Genomic DNA, 21,107 nt, shown 5'->3' with positions numbered 1-21,107 from the left:
CTCCATGAACAAAGCGAGGGGAAGGGGTAATTGCAATGGACCAATTGCGTAATAGACCAACTTATTATCTAGGCATTCAGGAAGAAATAAACCACCACAGCTAAAAAGAGCATACCAAAATTAGTATAATTGCCAGGTTTGGTTGCAAAATGTCAACTAGTACGTAAAATATAGCAACGCGAATTTGGCAATTTTGTATACTTTTTTACTACGGCCGGAAACGTGTAATTAATTTAATTACACACGTCCGCCGTAAGTTAAAAGTATACAAAATTGCCAAATTCGCATGGCTATATTTTCCGCGCCTTACAATATTTCGCAGCCAAACTTGGCAATTCTACTAATTTTGGTATGTACAGTTCGGAAATTCCCTTTTTGTCACCTAAATAAAAAGTTGGTCTATTATGCAAACGGTCCATTTGCAAATGTTTTTAAAAATGCTCCAGGTCAGATAATAAATGATAATGTATATAGTTCAATTACGAATCTTTCATGCGCATGCGCTTGATGCAAACATAAATTAAATAATTATGATCATGATACAAAGAAACTCAGGACGACAAGTCGACGAGAACGGATAGTTGTTTTTCTGTAAATACCGTTTGCAAAATGAGTGTACTGTGATATACGTTTCGTGTTTGCTGTAAAATATAAATTGGGAATGGTTTTGAAGTAAATTTTCCGAGTCAAGTCCACAAACAAGGGAAAAAGATTCAAAGAAAGTGGTGTTGTGTGGTTTGGGTCTTTGGGATCGGTCGGAGTGGTCTGTAACAAAAGGTCGGGAGCGTAGTTTCGTCTCTCAGTTTCATCTCAGATTAAGAGAGGGCTTCGATAAGTCTATGTATTCTTTGCTTTTCAGTGAGGCCTAGGTGTGATGTTACATTATTAACCCACACTGTAATATGGTGCATTAGTGCTTTGTAGTTGATCTATTAATTGATATCTCGTGGTAAAAATGTCATTTATCCAGTTAATTTTCAACATGAATAACACGTATCCGCAGGGTGTAGGTTAGTGTAGTGCAGGTTACTATACTAGATTGCATGATTACATATATGTAGATAATCTACTAACCACTCTTTAGCGAAGATAATTTTTGCTAGCTTCCAGAGCATCATTGCAGGCTAAGGGTAATTCTGGTAAACTCCTAGATTAAACTCTGGGGCCAGTTGTATGGCTGGATAGCTGTATCCAGGCCTTACACTGTATAAAGTAATAATTAGTAATTGACTGGTTCATGCATCAATCTACATGTTACTCTTACCAAGTACCAATTTTTAGGACAATTAGGTAAACATGACATTATTACACGATTAAAGAATACAGATAATTCCATTGGTATTGTTATTTAATATATGTCTAGAAGCCAGGAAATGTTTTGAATAAGCAAATTTTGTAATATGAATATAAAAATACTTAAAGAAGTAAAAATTGGATTATGCCTATCATATGTAAGAAGCAGCATGATTGTTTCATCAAATTGTAAAATTATTTCATTAATTCATCACAGCCTAAAATATTTTAAGAAACATCCTTGGTGAGAGAGTTTTTGTTAGGGGGGCAGTTATGAGTATTTTTAAATAAAAAAAGGATTGCATTTTATATAGATTATGATATATAGATTTCTATAATGAAATACTTGTGATACAACTTGAATTGATACAACTTGCAAAAAAGGTAATTTCAAATTGTAGATTCCAATGCTAGTGATTTTCAATTGAGCCAATAAAACAATATATTTAATATATTTTCATACTGCACCTGTAATACAAATTAGAATGGCGTACATTACAGACAATAGTATAACTAGCATTTAAAATTAGCTTTTATATTTTACAACTTACATAGGAAAGATGGCCTAATATTTGCCAATTAAAGATATCTACTTTGTCATCTACCTTAAAATGAACATATGCCATATACATGAATGATATGGTATGCCATAAGATACAAGCATCTGTATTATGAACAGCTTAAAGTGCCCAGATAGTAAGTGTCCAACTTACAGGTAAACCTTAACTTATTGTGGCTACATGTAGTGTAGCAAACAATTTTTTTCTTCAAAATAACATGTTGTGATTAGATAGTAATATGATTAAAATGACAAGAATGTTGAAGTTCTTAACAAGGGCCTTCGGAATATTCTTGGTAGTCTATCTAGACTACTCAGGTAGTTCATCTAATCATACCATGTTATTCTAGTAACTTACCTTATTGTAAACAGTGCACTGTTATCACACAAAGAACAGTTATCATTTAACCTCAACACTAATATTTGTGAAGTTGTTGAATTGTATTTTGCTTTTACTTTTGATAACAGATAGCAGCTTTTGAACTACTTCATGATTTTTTACTATCTTGTTTACTTTGAGCTAAACCTAAAAATTATGTGAAGATGAAGGAATATAACTATGATTTATTGAAACAAACTTTCTTCAAGGGTATCATGTGGGAAAATGCTAATTTGTATTCTGCTATGATTCTGTAATTGCTTTGAATGACAGTTTGCGTGAGTCTAAAGATCTGACATGTTTATTTTTTGCACATGTATTGAAGGATAATTTGTACAATTTTGTTATGCTGGACAGTCCTTATTAATTTGATGGTAATGATCGTATGGTGGATATCATGTCTTTGCTAACAATGCTTAATATCAAGTAAAAATATGAGTAAGGAACATTTTACTGTTACTGATTGATCATCAACAGGGAATTGTTATATATCAATTACATTTTATTCGCCACAGCACACTATTTAATGACCTTTTTGCTTTTAAAAGTGTATGTGGACACATAGCTCTATTTTCATAAGTGTACTGTATGTATAATAGTTGCAGGTTGTGCAATAAGATACAATTACAGATGCAATTGATTATATCCTCAATAGTTGATGATCAATCTGTCAATCACTATATGCATTCAGCAGCATTTAACTTTTATAAATCATCCTTGACCATTTAATAGACTTTGTTTGCAAAAACAAATCTGACCATCAATTGTTACATATCAATATTAATGAGGTGCAGCTTGTATTTTATGCCATAAAATATTAAGAAATGTGTTTCATAACTAAAACCACTGGTACACTTCAAATGAATTTTTCTTACTTTTAATATCTTTATTCTTTCTATCTCCAATTAGAATTAGGAGTGTGATTGTGATTTAGGCAAAAGCTAATTGCATATGAGTTAATTTAAGAACTTTATGAGAAAGGTGGTAGGCATATCTGTTGTTGCTGTTGTTGTATTGTATGTGGGATGGCAATATATCCATTATTATTGGTAATCTCTTTAAGTTTGGCAACTTTACTTATTGACTTTCTCCTGGCATAATTCCAGAAGATTCTTCAAAATAGGACAATATTGTAAAGGCTGAAGAATACTTGCTGAAAACATTGAAAAGTCATCAATCTACAGAATCGTGCTACAAAACACTTGAAATTGAAGTTTAACATATTCATGTACTTGATGTTCTCAGTTCTTAAAAAGTGGACCTATGTTAGCCAGATTTGAAACTTATTTGAAACAGATTTGGGACTTAAGCTTACAAGTGTATTTCTTGGAAGAAAATGAAACTTAGCACTAATATTTGTGTGAATTTGTAGTTATATCGCTGATAACAGGTATGTTTATATATTTTTATTGAGTAGATTTGTAAAAGACTTTGTCACAGTATCTTATGTATTGTTTAACAAAATATTTTTCTTAGATGGCAAAATTAATTCTGTCATATATTTTTCTTTGATGTGATCATGCATTTTAATTTATTTTCCACCTTTATTTGCACAAAATGAAGAATATTCAAGGTGTTTGGTCGTTGGACGTTTATAATGACCTCTCAGAACGATTGCTGGTTCTTTTACAACTCCACTTGTGCAAAGGTACTAGTCCGTTATCACGTAAAATTAGTGTGCGAAGTTGATCCACTTTCTTGAATAAAAAATGTAATATTCCTTGGTGATTTCCAGCCTCACTTCCACCGTTTACCGCTTAACTGTATAGTAAAATGGGACATGCTCACGACCTCAGGCTCTGCTAGAACATCCAGCTGGGTTTTGTTTTGTTTAGCTGGGAACGAACTGTAGCAACTAGCAATTGAAGATTTGCCAGATTTTTATAGGTAACCTACGCTGACCAGGGCTTCCTTCATAAGGAAAAAAGCCAGAGAGGTTAACAATATACAGTAGATATAACTTCGACTTTAATTTCACAACATCAGAAGTCAAATAACAGAATACTTTGTACGTAATTATTAACAAAATACTTTGTAAATATTTGACAAAGGGCGATGACTGTCCGTTTCGTCACGAACCTTTGGCTATGGGTAAATCTGTATGCGAATCGTGGAGTGCTGGTTCATGTAACAGAAATCCCTGTCGTTTTCGTCACTCAAACGTTGAGGTAAAAGGCATATGTGTCGAATACTGATGAAATGAAGTCAGTAAAACAATACAATCTCACTGACGTACCTAGTTAGGTCGGAACAAGGGATGATATTCTGTATTACTAACATAATACTTGATATTTTACAGGTAGTGAAAAGCACTGCTCAATGTTATTATGAAAACCAACCGACTGGATGCCTGAATTCCAGCTGCCAGTATACTCACTCCAAACCACGCCCTCTGCTAACCAATTTCAATACGAGATCATTGCCAACTCGGCCGATACTCAATGTCCCATTGCAATCAAGATTTCCTCCTAATTCTCAAATGTTTAGGTAAGAATCACTTAGATGATAACTTGCTGCGATTTGGTTTGCGTTTGAAATATCGTATTTTATTGCCTTGGTCGAGATTCTGATGGAGTTCCCTGTTAGGAAGTGCATTTGTACTGAAGCAACGTTCTTGGGTACTTCGAAGGAAGTGCCTTCATGTTTTGGGTCACCGTACATGCCCGAATTATTACTGGAATTCTTTTTCCACCATTAATAACGTTCAGATTGGACTCAAGCATTTTCTGTAGCCAGGTTTTATTATCACCCACTCCTGATTCATGCTTCATATGCTATTCGTAATATCATTTTTATTCAGTAATGCAAACACAGTACTGGTTCTTGGTTTTCAAAACATACCGTACGTTAATTTTTAGAGGTAATATATTTACCAGTGCCTCCATGACGGCACCTCGACAAACCATGCACAATCCATTGCTTAACCACCCACCACCCCACCTAGCCGGAGGGCTCCCACCTCCTCCTGTATTTCCCAACAATTCCTTCCAAATTGGAAGACCAAATCTGTTCAATCAGAATCATCCTTTACTTAGTCTTACCCATACTCCTCCATCTGCCACCCGACCAAATGTTGCCAAGGTAAGTATGTAAAACTACTTTGGCAATATCTTTTTTACTCTTGATATCAGTTAAATTTGACCTCCTGGTTATGTATATGCTATTATTTTTTACCCAAACTGTTTTGTTCTTGAGTTATTTCATGGTATGTTATTGTTATTGTTATTCAGCCATTTATGAGAGGTCCTGGGGAGACGCCGATTTCATTACCACACCCTATAATGGAGGGAAATACAAGTAGCACACAAGCATTGCCATCGCCATCGCTTGCTGATTTGATTAGGCCAAGTACTGGTGACGGTAAGTATTGCTTAAAACCGGTTCGGCGATCAGAAATACCTTCCTGATCATCGAACTGTTACGAGCTGAGTATCCCCCGTAGTTTTATGCGTAAATAGAAAATGTAAACTTCAGGTGGTACCAAACAAAACGCTATTTAAACTAAATCAGACATGTAAATGACACGAAGTGAAACTTGATTCCAAACATTAGGTATTACATTTATGTCACGTCCACGTCGCGAATTAGTTACATTTCAAACTCGCTATTATGTCGAACGGGTAAAATTTCCGACATACAACCTCCCAAGTTTCAAGATATGAATACATTCATTCATTTTTAGGTTTACTTCCTATACCAACTCCTTCTGTTCTGCCATTTTCATTGGGTAAGCTTAAAAATATTACTTAAAATATAAAAGTTCTGAATCTCCTGTTTCTACATGAAGAATGGAGTTTAAATCGTTCGTACCAGAACACAGTGAGAGTACACTATCCCCGTTTAACGAATTAACTTCGTCCCACCTTTGTAAACTGCAAATATCATATCAGCATTACGCAATACTTCATAACTTAACCACTGAACCGCTGTTCGTTTTAAAACCTTTACAAAATGTGGCTTTTGTCAGTCAAGAAAATATTTATGGAAAAAGATATTAAACTTTGTAAACAAGCGGTTAAAAAAATTGATGTAAAGATTCGCTTCAACCCAGGGTTAAAATAACCGGCTTTTGAACAACTGGTCCCTGCAGAGCTCTTGCCCAGTTTCCCCGCTCATACTAACTATGACAATATGATCTTAAAAATCTGAAAGAGGAACCTGTGTCGATTTGAAAGTTTTACTACATTTGTGGAGTACATGTCCTTTTGTAGTTATGGAATCCGCTTGTAGGTTGTTCCACTTTTATGCTTTTCTTCACATTTCTTATTTATTCTTTTTCGCCTCGCAGGTGGATTATTTCCACGTAATATGATTTCACCGAAACAAGTCTCGAATAAAAAAAAGAGTCGTTCATCAGGTGAGAAACGCTCAAAACGATCCCCCACAGAAATGCTAAATACACTAGTTTGTTTTTGTATCGTTCAATCCAATAAACTACTGGTTTCTTTCCAGCAAAAACCTCGTACAAACGAACTGTGAAGAAATATGAAGGTATAAGGAGTCGAAAAAATGATAAACAATCAAAACATCGCAATAACAAAAAGAAGCCACAAGGTATCATTGAGCGAAAAAGAACTTTTTGTTAATAACTCGTGATATAGTTTTTTACTTATTTCCAAATTTATAATGGACGTGTATGATTGTGATCTCGTATTCCAAAGAAAAACTCTAGTCTTTTTAAAAAATGAAGTATGGTTAATATTTTTTATGCTATTTCTATCTTTCGGCTCCAGTTTTACCTACTTGTCAAATGTCAACTCTGTGTCGTCATATCTGTCTAATTTAGATTCAAACATAGAAAAGAAGAAAAAACGAAATTCTAACAAAGCTGAAAAAGGTGAATTATTATCTTGTGCCTAATGCACATATTGGCATTGGTTCATTAGGCATTTTAATCAGTGATTTGAGTACTAATCAACCTGAAATATTTCGACAATTATGCAGAACAGGAGTGAACAAGTGAAACCAATTGCAGATATTTCTAACGAAGCACAAATCCAACGTATACAATAAAGAAACCGTCCCAACCAAAGTCGAGTTCAGCACTACTAAAATCTGTGACAACACACAAAACCCAGGAATTGTTAGATGATAGTGACTTCACTCGGTCTGACTCTTTTCGACACTCGGTTTATTTTAGCTTAGACTTTCATTCAATGCACTATACAGATATCACTCTATGAAGTATTATAACTATTAGTTTAAAATGAGTCTAGAATGATGTTTGATTTGTTAATTTACGCTCAAATACATTCATAATTGTTTAATATTTCATTTACACTGTTTTTAAAATCTTTATGTATTTTTATAATTCAGTTAAAAATCGTAAAATGAAGCAAGGTCACAGTGCGTCAAAGTCAAAAAAGTCTATCGGTGAGTTAAAATCCATCATAATGTGTTGCACCGCCATTTATATTTAATGCGAAATTAATATTGAAACATCTACAGGTCTGTTCACACGATCCAATTTGGTTGGATCCAATTCACTTCTGATAGGTGTTTAATAGTCTGTTGACTTGTCACTTGCAATGAATATAGTGTTTAAAAATAATTTATTTTGTTACTAAACTCCTGAAATAGGTATGCATGATTCTGAAACGATGACAGACGTTACATCAGTAGACGTGATCGATAAGAACGTGGAGGATGAAGAGGATACTTATGAAGAAATTAACCTTGGATTTAAAGTTAAAACTTTGGAGGAAATTTTGCGGGATAAAGCTTTAAAGAAATTCCTTGAACGGCAGATGGCCTCAATGGGTAGCAATTCTGAAGATGAGGTAACAGTAAGGCAAAAATCAGGGACTAGTAGTTCAGAATCAATAGATACAAATGTCCTAAAACCATCCATAATAGACTCTACTGACGAAGTTCGAGATACTGAGAAAGCAGTTCAAACAAAAACTTCTAAACTGAAAATTAAAAAATTGAAACCACTGAAGCCGCTTAAACCTCTTCAAAATACCAAGGGAAAAGACGAAATATTACCAGTCGAAAATATTACTAGTAAAACCGAACAAAACCAATGTGGGGATCAAAAGAAACCTCTACCGCCTCTGAAAAGATTAAAACCTCTTGCAACGACTATACGAAAAGAAAATTCTGGTAATAAAGTTCTAAAAAGAAAACTCAAAGCCAGCCCAGACGATGTGCAAACTATTCCTAGTAAAAAGTTACAAAAGATAGAGACTGTTATTGTGGGTGATGATAGTACGTCTTCTGGAGATGTAGCCATTCTTGTGGACGCTGCTACGAAAACAGCAAATAAAACTTGCGAGGACGTGGAATCATTGAAGAAGCAGGATATTTCGCCAATGAACGTAGATAAATCTCAAAGAACGCCAAAACGAACTATAGTTCTACTTCAATCTAGAGATCGCTATAAACTTGTTGGAGCTAAGTCAGCTCAGGTTGATAATGTCCAAGAATTGAGCAACAGGGACAAAACAAAGTTACACCAGTTGGCTGAACAAGATAAAGTTCCTGAAGAGAAAACATCCCAAAACGATGAAGGCAATAATTCAAAAAATAAAAAAATAGGACTACAGAAGGTTGTCTCCAAAGAAATTTCCCCTAATGGTGGGGGAAAGCTTCTTGGAAAGGTTATTAAATTAAACCCAAGTAAGGATACAAATGATGCAGCTTCTCCACTATCAGTAAACTTAAGGTTGTCTAAATCAAGAAATAATGTGGCGAAGGGTATAAGAACTTCAGCCCCTCCTGGAATTACCGCAACAAATAATGCTGCTGAGAACGTGAACAAACAGGTTTTAAATGAGGGAGTAAATCAGGTTATAAAACAAGACATTGATATAAAGACCAGTGATGATGACACTGCTGTGCAAATGAGTAAAAAACCAACAAAAATGATAAAGTTGAACAGAAAGAGATTGACGGAGGAAAATAACGATAGTCGAAAATATGGAGGTTAGAGTTTTTTTCAAAACTAGGCAAAGCACTCTCCACTTTTCTTTATTCATGCATATATCTTTACTGTATTAACTGTTGTGCACGAGACTAATTTCTCAACAAGGCATAATTTCTCATATTCTTTTCAGGAAAGCCTAGGATTCAATTTAGTTCATTGGGAAGAATAATGAAGATAAACGCAAAGACAGCCACATCAAAACAAGGTACATACAAAGTGGAATACTAAGGTTCGCTGTCCCTTTTTATTCCGCAAATTACTAAAATGAAATGATTTCTTTTTAGCTGTTGTTAAACCAGTGTCCGTGCAGAGTACGGAGCTTTCCAATCAAGGTAACACTACAAGTACAAATATAGAAAAGAAGAATTCCAAGAGTAATGTGAAACACGAGGCTGAAGTGAAACCCACAGCAACATCACAGAATACAACTGCTCCTGTTAATATTAACAATATGCCAACATGTGGTGAAACAAAATCCATGTCAAACGACAAAGCTGCTAAAACATACAAGATGGAAAAAGCCATAATTAAACCTATATGTAGAACGGTCACAAAATTACAAACAAGCAGTAATTTATCACACAAAGAACAAGCAGGCGGCGAGTCCAGTGCCTTCGCAACGATCAACTCTGGTACTAAACACAAGGGCGACCAAGATCAACTTCATGCAGGTTCATGCAGGGTTCTTCAAACAGGGTTAAATAAAGAAGAAAATAAAACGATTCCAGTAACAAAGCTAAAAAAGACCTCGCCACAACCAAACATTCAGGTTAGTTTCATGTTATAAGTATTATTTTAATGTTTAAAGACAGTTTATCACAACGATAAACCCAAGTCTTCCCCATATGCGCATGCATTAATAATCTAAGATTGTGTATATCGTGTATTATATCCAAAATACCAGCGTAAGCGTGCTTGAGTTTAACACAATTTCAATGTTTGCGACCCTATATAACCTTGAGTGTAATTCTTTGTTTAGGATGCGAATCTTCCCATGTTATCTAGGAAAATTTTGCAGAAAGAAGAAGGTAATCATTACATTGTAAATGTTTAAACGTCCCGACATTTATCTAGGTAATGGTAATGGTAATGCTCGTTCATTTCAGCACACTTCCTTGGATTCATATACCTTCCGCCGTTTATTTTCTTCGTTTCTTTTCCAAAATAGCAACAGATCCTAAGACCCTCAAATTAGAAAAAATATCTTCAGAAGAGGAAAAAGAAGACTCCCTGGATAGACTTTTTGAAGAAGTGTAAGTACACGTTTTTCTTCCCGGGCTGTTCCCCAGTGTGATATCTGTCAAATGAGCTTTTTTAACTGTTTGAGGTATGCGGTTTTATGATTTGGCTATGTGCCGGTTGTTTAAATTCTATGGTGGCAAGTAAGATTGTTCTCAACCGCGATTGTTTTGCATTCAGATCTAAAGACGTCGAAGATGAAGGTGAGGATTTCCTTAACGAAGCTCTGGAGAAAGCTATTGCGGAATTATCTCCAGTCAACACAGATGATGAAGAGGATGTGTCTAATGCTGATGATCTGTTGCTGGAGATTGAAGAAATGATTATATAAAATCGAATGTCGACTACACGGCTATTGTTCAGGTCTCCATTTGCTACGAGTGGAAAACAACGTACCTGTTTTTTTTTATCTCAACCTCGACTACCAAAGAAAAAACAAGGATATTTTCTATTACAGAAAGTTTGTTACTCGTTGTCACATATGATCTCAGCGCAAAAGTTTGCTGATTATTATTTGTTAACAATTTGAATGTATCAGGATTCTTTCAAATATGAGTGGCACCAGTTTTGGTTAAAGTGCGACAAACGTCTTTTCAACTTGAATTTCGCCGAAGTAAATTTCAAGTTATTTTTTCACGAAGACCAACCATTTTTAGATTTTTTCCACAGTACAAAGTTGATGTGTTATTTAAGTGGATCGACAGTTTGGATCGATCCTGGCGTAAAAGACAATATAGGTTATGGTAGTACTGGTGAAGTGCTAGTATATACTTAACTATAATGTATTGTGATTGCATTCACGTACTAAAAACGCTTTTCTGGCTATTTAAGTTGTCAAAAACTTACGGTTTCTTATCAGATCTGCATGTGCAGTTTTTCCTAGAATAATGAAATTCAAATGCATGAAATTCAAATGAAATTCAACTATATTTACATTTCAAACAAGCGAAGTGAATTTTCCTTTTTGATATAGAATTCTATTACGTACAACTGTCATACGTCTGTTTCTGCACATCCATGAACGCAGGGAGTAATAATACTTCATGTGGATAAGAAACCCTAAGTTTTATTGCAATGCATTCATGCAATTATTATATCGTTGTTACGGTTTGATAAGCTGGCCTATTACTACGGCAGTAACTATTTCAACTTAGTATTATAGCTTGACTCGATAACGTGCTTTTTCTCAATAGTTTGTTCATGTAAACAATGATGAATAAAGTCTGATAAGATAGAAAATTTGTTGGGATGGGCGCGGATTTTCTTTGCGGACCTATAAAGCTGGGTGCATGTTCACCTGTTAGGTGTCGCAATTGTTCAGCCTCGTTTTACTAGCGGCTTGCTGTGGTGCAGCTATGATGAAGCTTTGAAGGTATATCACCTCTCTCCCATGGTCCAATGCAAATGACCGTTTGTCGGATAACTGAACTTGGATTCCGCTCATATCATGCATGAAAATTTTATCTCTGGGAGATCAATAAAACAAAATCTACGAATCAATAAAACAACTCATAATACACTGAAAAAATATATTTGACTATTATTAAATTACATCTCGTATAGCTGTTAAAAAATTCTAATTGGTTTTAAGAAAATGCCATTGTCCTCTATTTTATAGATATTACTTCCTATATTTTGAAAAAGCAGATATACGTGCTAATTGTTCTAATATTTTATGATAAAGTTATCAAGTTTGGAATATCCCATTATATCGAATATTGAGAAAATACTTTTTATGAGGTTTGATCATTCATCCATCCCAGCACGATTCAATGGATATAGTGGAAATGGTCCTGTGCCCGTGTCTTCAAAACAGATGCCATAGAAACAGCGCATGTTTGCTGTCGGACATGCACATTGTTTATCAATCTTGCATGGTTTGTATTTGGTTATACATCGCTTCGATATCTGCAACGTTGAATATGCAACTTTTGTTAGTTCGCTGCAAAACCTTTGAAGATGTGAAGGTTTCAACTTTTCTGTTTTATTATAAGGTAGTAGAACAAGGGAAGGGCCACGGGAAGAGGTGGCCTCCTCCCTAACTGTCAAAGTATAAACGATTCCTTATCCACAAAGTGAACTATTGATCAGTAATTTAAATAGTATTCCATCATCTTGCATGTATGAATTGGCTTGAGGATTATTAAACATACTCTTACCCTGTGCTGGTAATAGTTTCGGTCAAACCCCCGAAATGGAAACGCAGAGGTGTCGCCAGGTATCAGGAGAAGGAGTGCCAAAATAGCAAACAAAGCCTTCACGTATTTTGTCGTCATGATGCAAATTAACCTCTATATGCTGTGGAGAAAGAAAATGAAGAAGTGCGTCAACTTTATGCACCAACCAAAGTTTTAATATGAAATATATTTACCGGAACTCGGGCCATTTTTTGCAGCGATTTTAATTTGTTCCCATAATTCCACAAAACGAAGCTATGCTTGACATGATTTTTTTTTCGTTTAAAGTTTGCAAAATATGAGAGATTGTCGCAGACGCAGGGGAAATGCAAATGCAGGGGACATGTGAGAAACTGTCGCAGACGCAGTTTTAAATGCAGGGGATATGTCGCAGTGCTCGGAAGCTTTCGTCCAATTGGATAATGCTTTTCTATGCTTTCTAAAGGGGATAATTGGGGGAATAATTAATGTTAACAGACTGTAAAGACAATTGATTTGAAAGGAAATTAATCCTGCGTATCACGAATACATGAATATGCCCCCTCCCCCAATTATCGTGCTGGCTACGCCACTGTTTTAATGTCTAATTGTATTTTTTATTGTTGGGGGCCAGTGAGGAAAAAGGGAGAGGAACGAGTATCAATCCTATAATGTATGAAAAGGAATGTTAATTGGATGCCACATCGTTAAAGTGGATGTCCTGGGTGTTTGACCTTCTTAATATCTGCCACTCTTCAGAATAAGTGAGAAATACATGCATGCAGCCTTATTTCGAGCAAGGCCGATAGTGTCCCATGCACTGCTGGATAAGACTTACTGAATTCATTGACCGGTACCAGATTTTTAAGCCGGAATATTTTTGATCAGATCGGATTTACAGATGTGTCAAATTTTGAACTTAGCCAAATCTCTGGGTTTTTAAATTGAGTTGGCTACATAAGAAATATATTTTCTAATCTATATGGAGGTTGGGAAATTCAGTTCCATTATTAATATTAAAACTTTTCACATAATGAGCCATGAGGTTCAAAGCAGCCATATTGAATGGACTATTGAATGGACTAGTTATATCTATACGACACGGTCACGAACGTTATAAACACAGCCTTTGTTTTAAGAATCCGATTTTATGTTTTAGATACGTCCATAACATTTATCTCTAACATTTAAACATTTATCACCACTGACACTGTTTTGAAACACTTCAATAATTTTGGGATCACGTTCTTCACCAAATTGATTCGCATCTCCCATTAATATTGGCATGCATGCATACAGGCAATTTTGATCGGGGCTTTGCTTGGTATTTCGAAGTTCTCTAGTTGTATTTCGCGTATAATCTATATGTTATCGTCTTATCAACTGCTCAAGTTATAATTGCTCAAATTATTTTGAAAACACTATATACAATATAGGGACACATATAGGGACGCAAAAAGCAATGCAAAAGTGACAATACACTTTAACTCAAAATCATATTAACAAAGGCCAACCTGCAGAGGTTCGATTCTAATTTTCAAACCATTCATTATAGAGTTTTTCGTTCAATCGCGATCTGCGGCTCAGCGTTCAGATTTTGCCGTCTCCCGCGTACCTTTGCGGTTCACGATTCAGTGGAAGTGTGTTTTTTAGTTTCTGAATTCCAATGTTAAATTGCAATAAAGGCAATGTAGAATTGGCAACTGGAAATCGCATGCAGTTTGCCGTATGCGACTATGCGGCAACATAAAACTCTATACTGATCAGAAAACAATGCAAGTACTCAGCTATCGAAAGTTTTGTAAAGCAGCAAGTATTCTATTCTAGTGCATTCAACATGGCCGTAGTGTTAACTCGACTATTTGTCTGCCTCTGAAGACTAAAACTGAAAGAATTCTGATTGTAATTCCTTCGTGCCATTCACAAGAAATGCAGCCAGAAAATCATGCATATATATGGGCGTAAAAGGATTCTCCTTATCCCATACAAAGTGTCACGCACAAAGTCCTTTTTAGCATAATATCGTCCATGTATTATTACAAGTTAAAGTATATAGCTTTACGGCCACTTTGTTTTATAAGAAAGATATAAATTACTTTTGTTCAACCATGAACGGCAAACCGCAGCATGACATTAAGATTTTGCAGTTTAACGTTTGCGATTCACGTCGAATTTAATGGCTGGAATAGTGTGTTTTCAAGTATTAGCCCAAGCATTTCAGTCACCGTTTTACTGTATTTAAATTTTTGCCCCATTTCACGTATGGCCAATCCTATAGTATAATTTATAAAACTGCTGCCGCAATCCAAATTCCAAATGGTTTATAGACGTTTTCTTGCCAGTTATGAATAGGGCACACTAAATTTAAAAGTAAATAAGAAACTGACTGTTTACCGCTATTCGATTATAAGTATGACGGTTAATCGTAATATCGAAGCTTCACAGTCGCTTTGTGAATACAATGCTTTGTGTTATTGTGTAAAAGATATTTGGTCGTATAAAATTAGAACGTTTTCACAAAAACTGGCAGCAACAAGATGGGGAAACAAAGGAATATGGTGCGACATTTTTAAGACGTTTTTTAAAGTATGTAAACGACTACTAAGTGAACAACGGTAACGTTAAAGCGCAAACGGGAACGAGGTTTAAGGCCATAAACACGAATCTAAAACTCGCTCATAAAAATACAACAATGTTGGGCGTTTACTGTACGTATCTCAAACAACAATGCGTTTGCTCATTTTCGAGTCAAGGCTTCTAACTATTGAACGTACTAATGGAAAAAACTACGTGTCGCCTAACTAATGTACGTAACTGAGAAAATTGAAAGAGAAAATGCAATCACAATCGCGTCTTGAAAAATATAAAACTAGGCACGCAATGCGTGCATGTTGCTGTATCAATACAGACTTCCCTCTCTCATCTCGCATTGAAATAATAGGAACGCGATGAGTAAATAAGGTAGCGTGGGAGGCCTCGTGATATAACCGGGACATTACCGAACGTTGACCACGCGAAACAAAAGACCGAATGAAGTAGATTCAATTGTGAAACCGGCAATTTTCCAAGCCCAAAACTGACGTAAACCGCACACAGTAAACCTGTTAATAATAACATCATATAGTTTTCCTACCTTGTGGTTCTCCCTTTATCACTTTCACCTTCACAGTTACGAGTTTTCTACACTGAATCGCCGATGTCCCGAGCCTTTTAAATACTGACCAGCAAGGGCGTTGATTATGCGCGTTATGTCGTCCCGAACAATTTTTTGTCACCTGAGGGCGTAAAACGTTTGCTAATGAATGGAAAGTTCAACATGTGACCGAGGTAAGTGCTCACATCCGATGACAAGTCTAATCCCGTGTTAAACATACAATTTTTCCGCAGACCACTTTGGTGCATGAATGGAACTTAGCTCCTAACACGCGATGTTTACGTGCAGAACATGCTCTTGGGTGCAAAAATAAACAAAAGCGGAGGTTTTCAAAAGAACTGAAATGAAATGCTCTTGCATGCATGCTCAAACATATTTTTTAAAAGGCAAACGATGCTAGTATAAAACGCAATGTGGGAATATGTTTTATGAAATCACTTGCACGTGTTTAGTCAAATGTCAGACTACGTATAGGAAATTGTACTATACGCATAAATGCATGTATTATTGCCAACATTTTACATCATTTTAATTTATAATTTACTCTACCTTAAGGGGAAAATTTATTTTTTTGTTATGGCCATGCACATTTCACGAAAATGATATTATCAAGTGGTCAAAAAAGAATCGTTGTTCAGTAATGGTATATTTATAATAAATAACATTTACAGAGAATATTTCAAACATTTCACCAGTCGAATGTCTATCATCTGAGATCATTCTCTCAAGAATTTTACGAATTCACTCTCGCGAAACTTTGTATGGAAATGCATGATGAAACAACGGTTTCATGAGCAGGAAGTGTTTTTATTGTTTCAAAGGGAACATACTTGTTCGATACAATCACGATCACTGCATACCAAATTCATGTTGATCTTTATCATTTATATTTTCAAATACCTCACGTGGAAGCCACGCAAACAAAATTTCTTGATATAGTTAATGCATGCGAGCCTGTGACGACTTTTGAAAAACAAAATCAAGATTTGTACTGTAAAATATGCGGGGGATATCCCTGCATAACGCATGGATGCTACGTATAATGTTACCACCATAACAACCTGACTATTTCAATAATATTACTAAAAACGTTTTAGAGGTGGAATAATATTAGTTAACTCGCTTTTTCTTTTTGGTGAAAAAGGATTTCGCTACATGCATCATGATGCTCAACCTGCAAAATGAATTTTGCCCTTTTGACCTGGTCGAAGTCCATGCGATAAGTGACTTCCCTAATAAGAAGAAAGTTGAATGGTTTGAAGACCACTTCCATAGTGTCAATGCCTTTCATTGTCATAACTGACCAATTACAAAGCATTTTCGTGTATAGAAAGAGATACACTGTCACTGTGAGATAAACACCTCGATATTTTCTTTCAATGAACTCATTATATCATCGTCGATATGTTGATCCTAGCTCTCAACATGCTTCCAAATTGTGAATACAACGGCTCTGTCAATACTTTCTTCCGTAGATTGATTAGCTTAATCAGTGAATAGCTAGGGCATCCCCACGAGCAAGTGCTTGCCCATCCCTACGTATAGTATATGGCATATGCGCAAGTTCAAGGTTTAGAATATTGTGTGATTAGTACATATGCAAAGAGTAATCTTATAATAAGTAAGCGCGGTAAATCTGTGAATATTATAAAGGAAAAGGGATCTATAGATCTCTTTTGGGCTTCCTTTCGTGTGTGTAATTTCAATTCAAGGGAGGTCGGGTATTTAATAATTTGAATAGAACATTCAGGATTTAACCTTATACCTTCGCATCGTGCCACAATGCTCTTCCAGCGACTGGTGGAGTTAATTGCATCATGCAAGTCAACGTTTTCCCAAACACATAACGGTTCAGTACCCATTTGAACTCGCCGGTGCGTTCATAGCTAAAGATTTTTTCCTGCATCTTCAAAGTAAAATATTTACATTCTTTTGTGAAACGCATGTGGCTATTTTTGAGAACTGAGAGAGGAGTGTGAGTAATCCTTTAGTTTATCTTAGTAAAACAATCCGGAAAATACTTTCTAAATAAACAACTTATAATTGTATGGTTAATTATTCAATAAGCAGGAATTCACTACAAAATGAAAAATATTTATCGTTGACTCCATGACTATGACTATGTATATCCGGCCTATACAGTCAATGATACTCAGTATAATGACATATTGAATGTAGAGCTTAGAAAGAAATGCTTGTAAAATACAAAAACCGAATAAGCCCACCTAAGTCTAAGAATACTGTGCAAATGTGCAGGATGCTCAATTGAATTGATGCTGTTCAGTTAATAAAAAGTGTTAGAATTGTATGTGGGTGGTGACAAGCTCGACTTTTTCAGTCTAATTTCAAACACTTCTTTCACTTACACTATATTCCCGATTGGGATGTATGGCCATAATGTGACAGAGAGATTATTAACAGTAAATTTTGCACCGCTGTTCATTCTGTTGCAATGATTTTTCTTCAAATCTTACTGTGGGCCGCATGATAGCCCGTGCATGTTCCAGTTTATGTTCCTAATTTGCTGTCACCTTCTTTGTCAAGTGAATTTTGTAAACCGATAATCACGAAGATTGACGTAAATTTCAAAGAATTCCTAACCCAACCTTGTTCGTGCATTGAGTCACGGGTTTGTGTGTATATGTAAACGTGCAATAAAGCTCTGCATGTGATCATGCGAATGAACTAACCTGCAAAATGAACGCAGGATTTTCCGGCGAAATGATAAATCGAGCAGACCCGTTATATGTGGGCGATGTAGACAAATAACCACGTTACATCCCATGCATTGCAATAGGATCACTTGGGATACCTTAATCATAAATGGTTATTCCCATCATACTAGATATTACTCGGCATATATTTCTTATCTTGGTTGAGAGAGATTTCTAGTCGGTCTATTAACAATGCTCGTTCTTTTACGGACATACGCTGTGATTAATATGACACATGTTCTTCCTAACATGCACGTCATTCCTTTTTCATTCCAACAATCAGCAGAGTTATCAAAAAAGCATGACGTATGCAAACTGAGAAACGCAAGCACCGTGTTGATATATACAGGTTGAAAGTATTTGTCATATCAGTCTTATAAATCGCCTAAACTATAATGTAACATTTTAAACATGTTTTCATTTACAGGCGTAAGAGTATTGTACCCTGTGAAATGTAATCGGTCACAATGCTAATTATCCTCCCCCGCAGAAGCCTAGTCATAAGGGCCTCCTAGCAGACTGTCTCTGCAAAATGTTTCCAGTTGTCAGGGCACACGCATGTCTGCATGTCTATCATTTAAGTATATCATGAAATACTATATTAAAACACGTATTGACGTATAAATTATGAAGAACTTGTAGTAAGTTAACTGCTATTGGAGTACTGCGTACGAAACGTCACATTAGGTCGTATAGGTAGGAAAACACGTTATTATAAGATTCTACCTATATAGTGCAATTGAAAAAAAGTTTGAAAATTAATAATAGCACATTCTTTTATGATTTATCAATATAATTCATCACATTCGATCTATATTAAAGATATTATGTTCCATTAGCCGATGCAAGTGTATACCCAAATGCATTTCACTTGCATAAGTATTTTTCTTATACTTGAAAAAACACGTTCCATGCATGCATTTTTTATTAACTTAAAACATTGCTTCCTTACTTAACTCGGGAAAATAAAGAGACATTCTGCATGAAGGACCTCTTATAAATTGAAAAAACAAGGAGAATATTTCTGTTAAATTGATGACACGTTCGAAAGGCGTAAAAGCAGTTTGTTCATTTGCACGTCAGACAAATATGCAGATAGGGACTGATAGGGATATAATGCAAATAAGAATTGTTTTTTGGGTTCTTTCCAACTTCACTACTTAAAAAAAAGTGTTTTTCACTTTATACACCCTTGAGATATTTCCATTAAATGACACATATTTTATGGTATAGAGAATTAAAAGCGTGCAAAGTAATCTGGCGAACTATAGTCTAAAGGTACACAGAAAAATGACAGCCCATCATGCATTTAACATTCGATGTGATGAAACGTGCAAACTCCTCATTTTTTATGACTGTATTCTGAAATAACCTTGCCCTCTTTTCGGGTCGGGCACAATGAGCCAGGAATGCCACGACGTTTTCCGGAGCAAATAGAGCTAACTCATGATCATCCCCACTCTTAGAGTTTTCCCCCTGGATGTAAACAGTATTATATATACTTATCATCACAACAATGTAGTTAATGTTATAGACGCAATGTTATAGATGCTTATAACACATTAAAGACGCTAATTGTGGATCTGAAATTTATCACTCTCCTCTGCGGAGACTTTGCGGGTGCGCTGTATATAAAGAGGAACCGGATGAGTTGCTTGTTTATGCTAAAGAGCAATGAGTTTAATTGGGGATAAGACTTGGGATTATTAAGGTTAAATTGCAACTTTGCCTTATAATCGTCAGAAGTGCGCTAGAAAAAGATAGTAGGAGGAATATATATATATATATATATGTATGTACATCGCTATAATATAAACCTAAACAGACTTTCGGCTTATGAAAATGCAAATAGAATTTTTTTAGTCTATCCGCAAGAATTGGGACACTGAGTGTCACTGCCCGTGTGATCTTATCAACAAAGAGATTCTACGATGGCTGATATAAAGATATTCTCATGGCGAGATAAGAAATTAGTGCTTTTGAGATTACACTTGTCGTGTATCAGTTTAATTAAACGAGTAATTCCAAAGTCAAAGAGAAAGCATGCATGCAAGAAAACTGAACGGTATGACTGTAGTTGTGTTTTTTTGCTACTGAAAATATATCCAACAGTATAATAGCTGCAAATTTGCATGTAATGCTTTTCGGTGAATATCTCACAGAGAGAAAGCAATGCAACATCCGAAAAGTTTAGCAGGCGCCAGTAAAATAATCACTTTTTCTGCTCTTCGCAGTTTAGCATGCAATGACACGAGATTAAACCGAGGAACCGAGAGTTGTCTCTGCGACAGACCTGTTCGTGCAGCCGTCATTACGAGTACAATTTAATCTTTTGCCTCACGTTTGCGGATAAAGATAAACAGTAGAGTGGAATTTTTGCTAGAACACTCGCCTCACTTCGTATCCTTATCTCAAAACGATCGTGATAAATAAAAAATGTCAAGAACATCTTCCCCGCATTACCCAAAGTCTATTTGCTTGGCGAAACTTAAACTTCATATCCCTCCTTTGCGGTTTAGCACATACTTAATGCATGGACTATGCTTCGCCTAATTAGCAAGATGTTCGATATATTCATGGTGGGTTGGATGATGCATTTGTTCATTACAGCTTTTTTATTCTCACGTATATTTAAAATTCCTGTGGATTAAGTGGGACGATTACTAGGAACTGAAATACTAGCCT

The 21,107-nt window shown here is 35.6% G+C and overlaps 1 protein-coding gene across 1 annotated transcript; it reads left to right on the top strand.

Moving 5' to 3' along the window:
- Positions 1 to 548: 548 nt before the first annotated feature.
- LOC114530547 (E3 ubiquitin-protein ligase RBBP6-like) lies at positions 549 to 11,636 on the top strand. Its single transcript, XM_028552118.1, has 17 exons — positions 549 to 3,621; positions 3,795 to 3,879; positions 4,283 to 4,399; positions 4,531 to 4,718; positions 5,090 to 5,312; positions 5,462 to 5,591; positions 5,914 to 5,958; positions 6,520 to 6,588; positions 6,684 to 6,785; positions 7,018 to 7,068; positions 7,548 to 7,604; positions 7,812 to 9,158; positions 9,290 to 9,364; positions 9,444 to 9,928; positions 10,139 to 10,187; positions 10,328 to 10,412; positions 10,579 to 11,636. Exons 2-17 carry the CDS (start codon positions 3,829 to 3,831, stop codon positions 10,727 to 10,729), a joined length of 3,225 nt encoding a protein of 1,074 aa, XP_028407919.1. The 5' UTR covers positions 549 to 3,621; positions 3,795 to 3,828; the 3' UTR covers positions 10,730 to 11,636.
- The last annotated feature ends 9,471 nt before the right edge of the window (positions 11,637 to 21,107 follow it).

This window comes from Dendronephthya gigantea, unplaced genomic scaffold, assembly GCF_004324835.1.
Source record: "Dendronephthya gigantea isolate DGI-Jeju-01 unplaced genomic scaffold, DenGig_1.0 000001F, whole genome shotgun sequence".
Taxonomy (NCBI): domain Eukaryota; kingdom Metazoa; phylum Cnidaria; class Anthozoa; order Malacalcyonacea; family Nephtheidae; genus Dendronephthya; species Dendronephthya gigantea.
This window is presented reverse-complemented; position numbering and strand designations above follow the sequence as displayed.

Excerpts from the sequence above, each read along its gene's own strand:
- LOC114530547 (XM_028552118.1), top strand. The coding sequence starts at position 3,829 with ATGACCTCTCAGAACGATTGCTGGTTCTTTTACAACTCCACTTGTGCA. Across the intron at positions 6,589-6,683 it reads AAAAAAGAGTCGTTCATCAG|CAAAAACCTCGTACAAACGA; the intron begins GTGAGAAACGCT and ends GTTTCTTTCCAG. Across the intron at positions 7,605-7,811 it reads AAAGTCAAAAAAGTCTATCG|GTATGCATGATTCTGAAACG; the intron begins GTGAGTTAAAAT and ends CTCCTGAAATAG.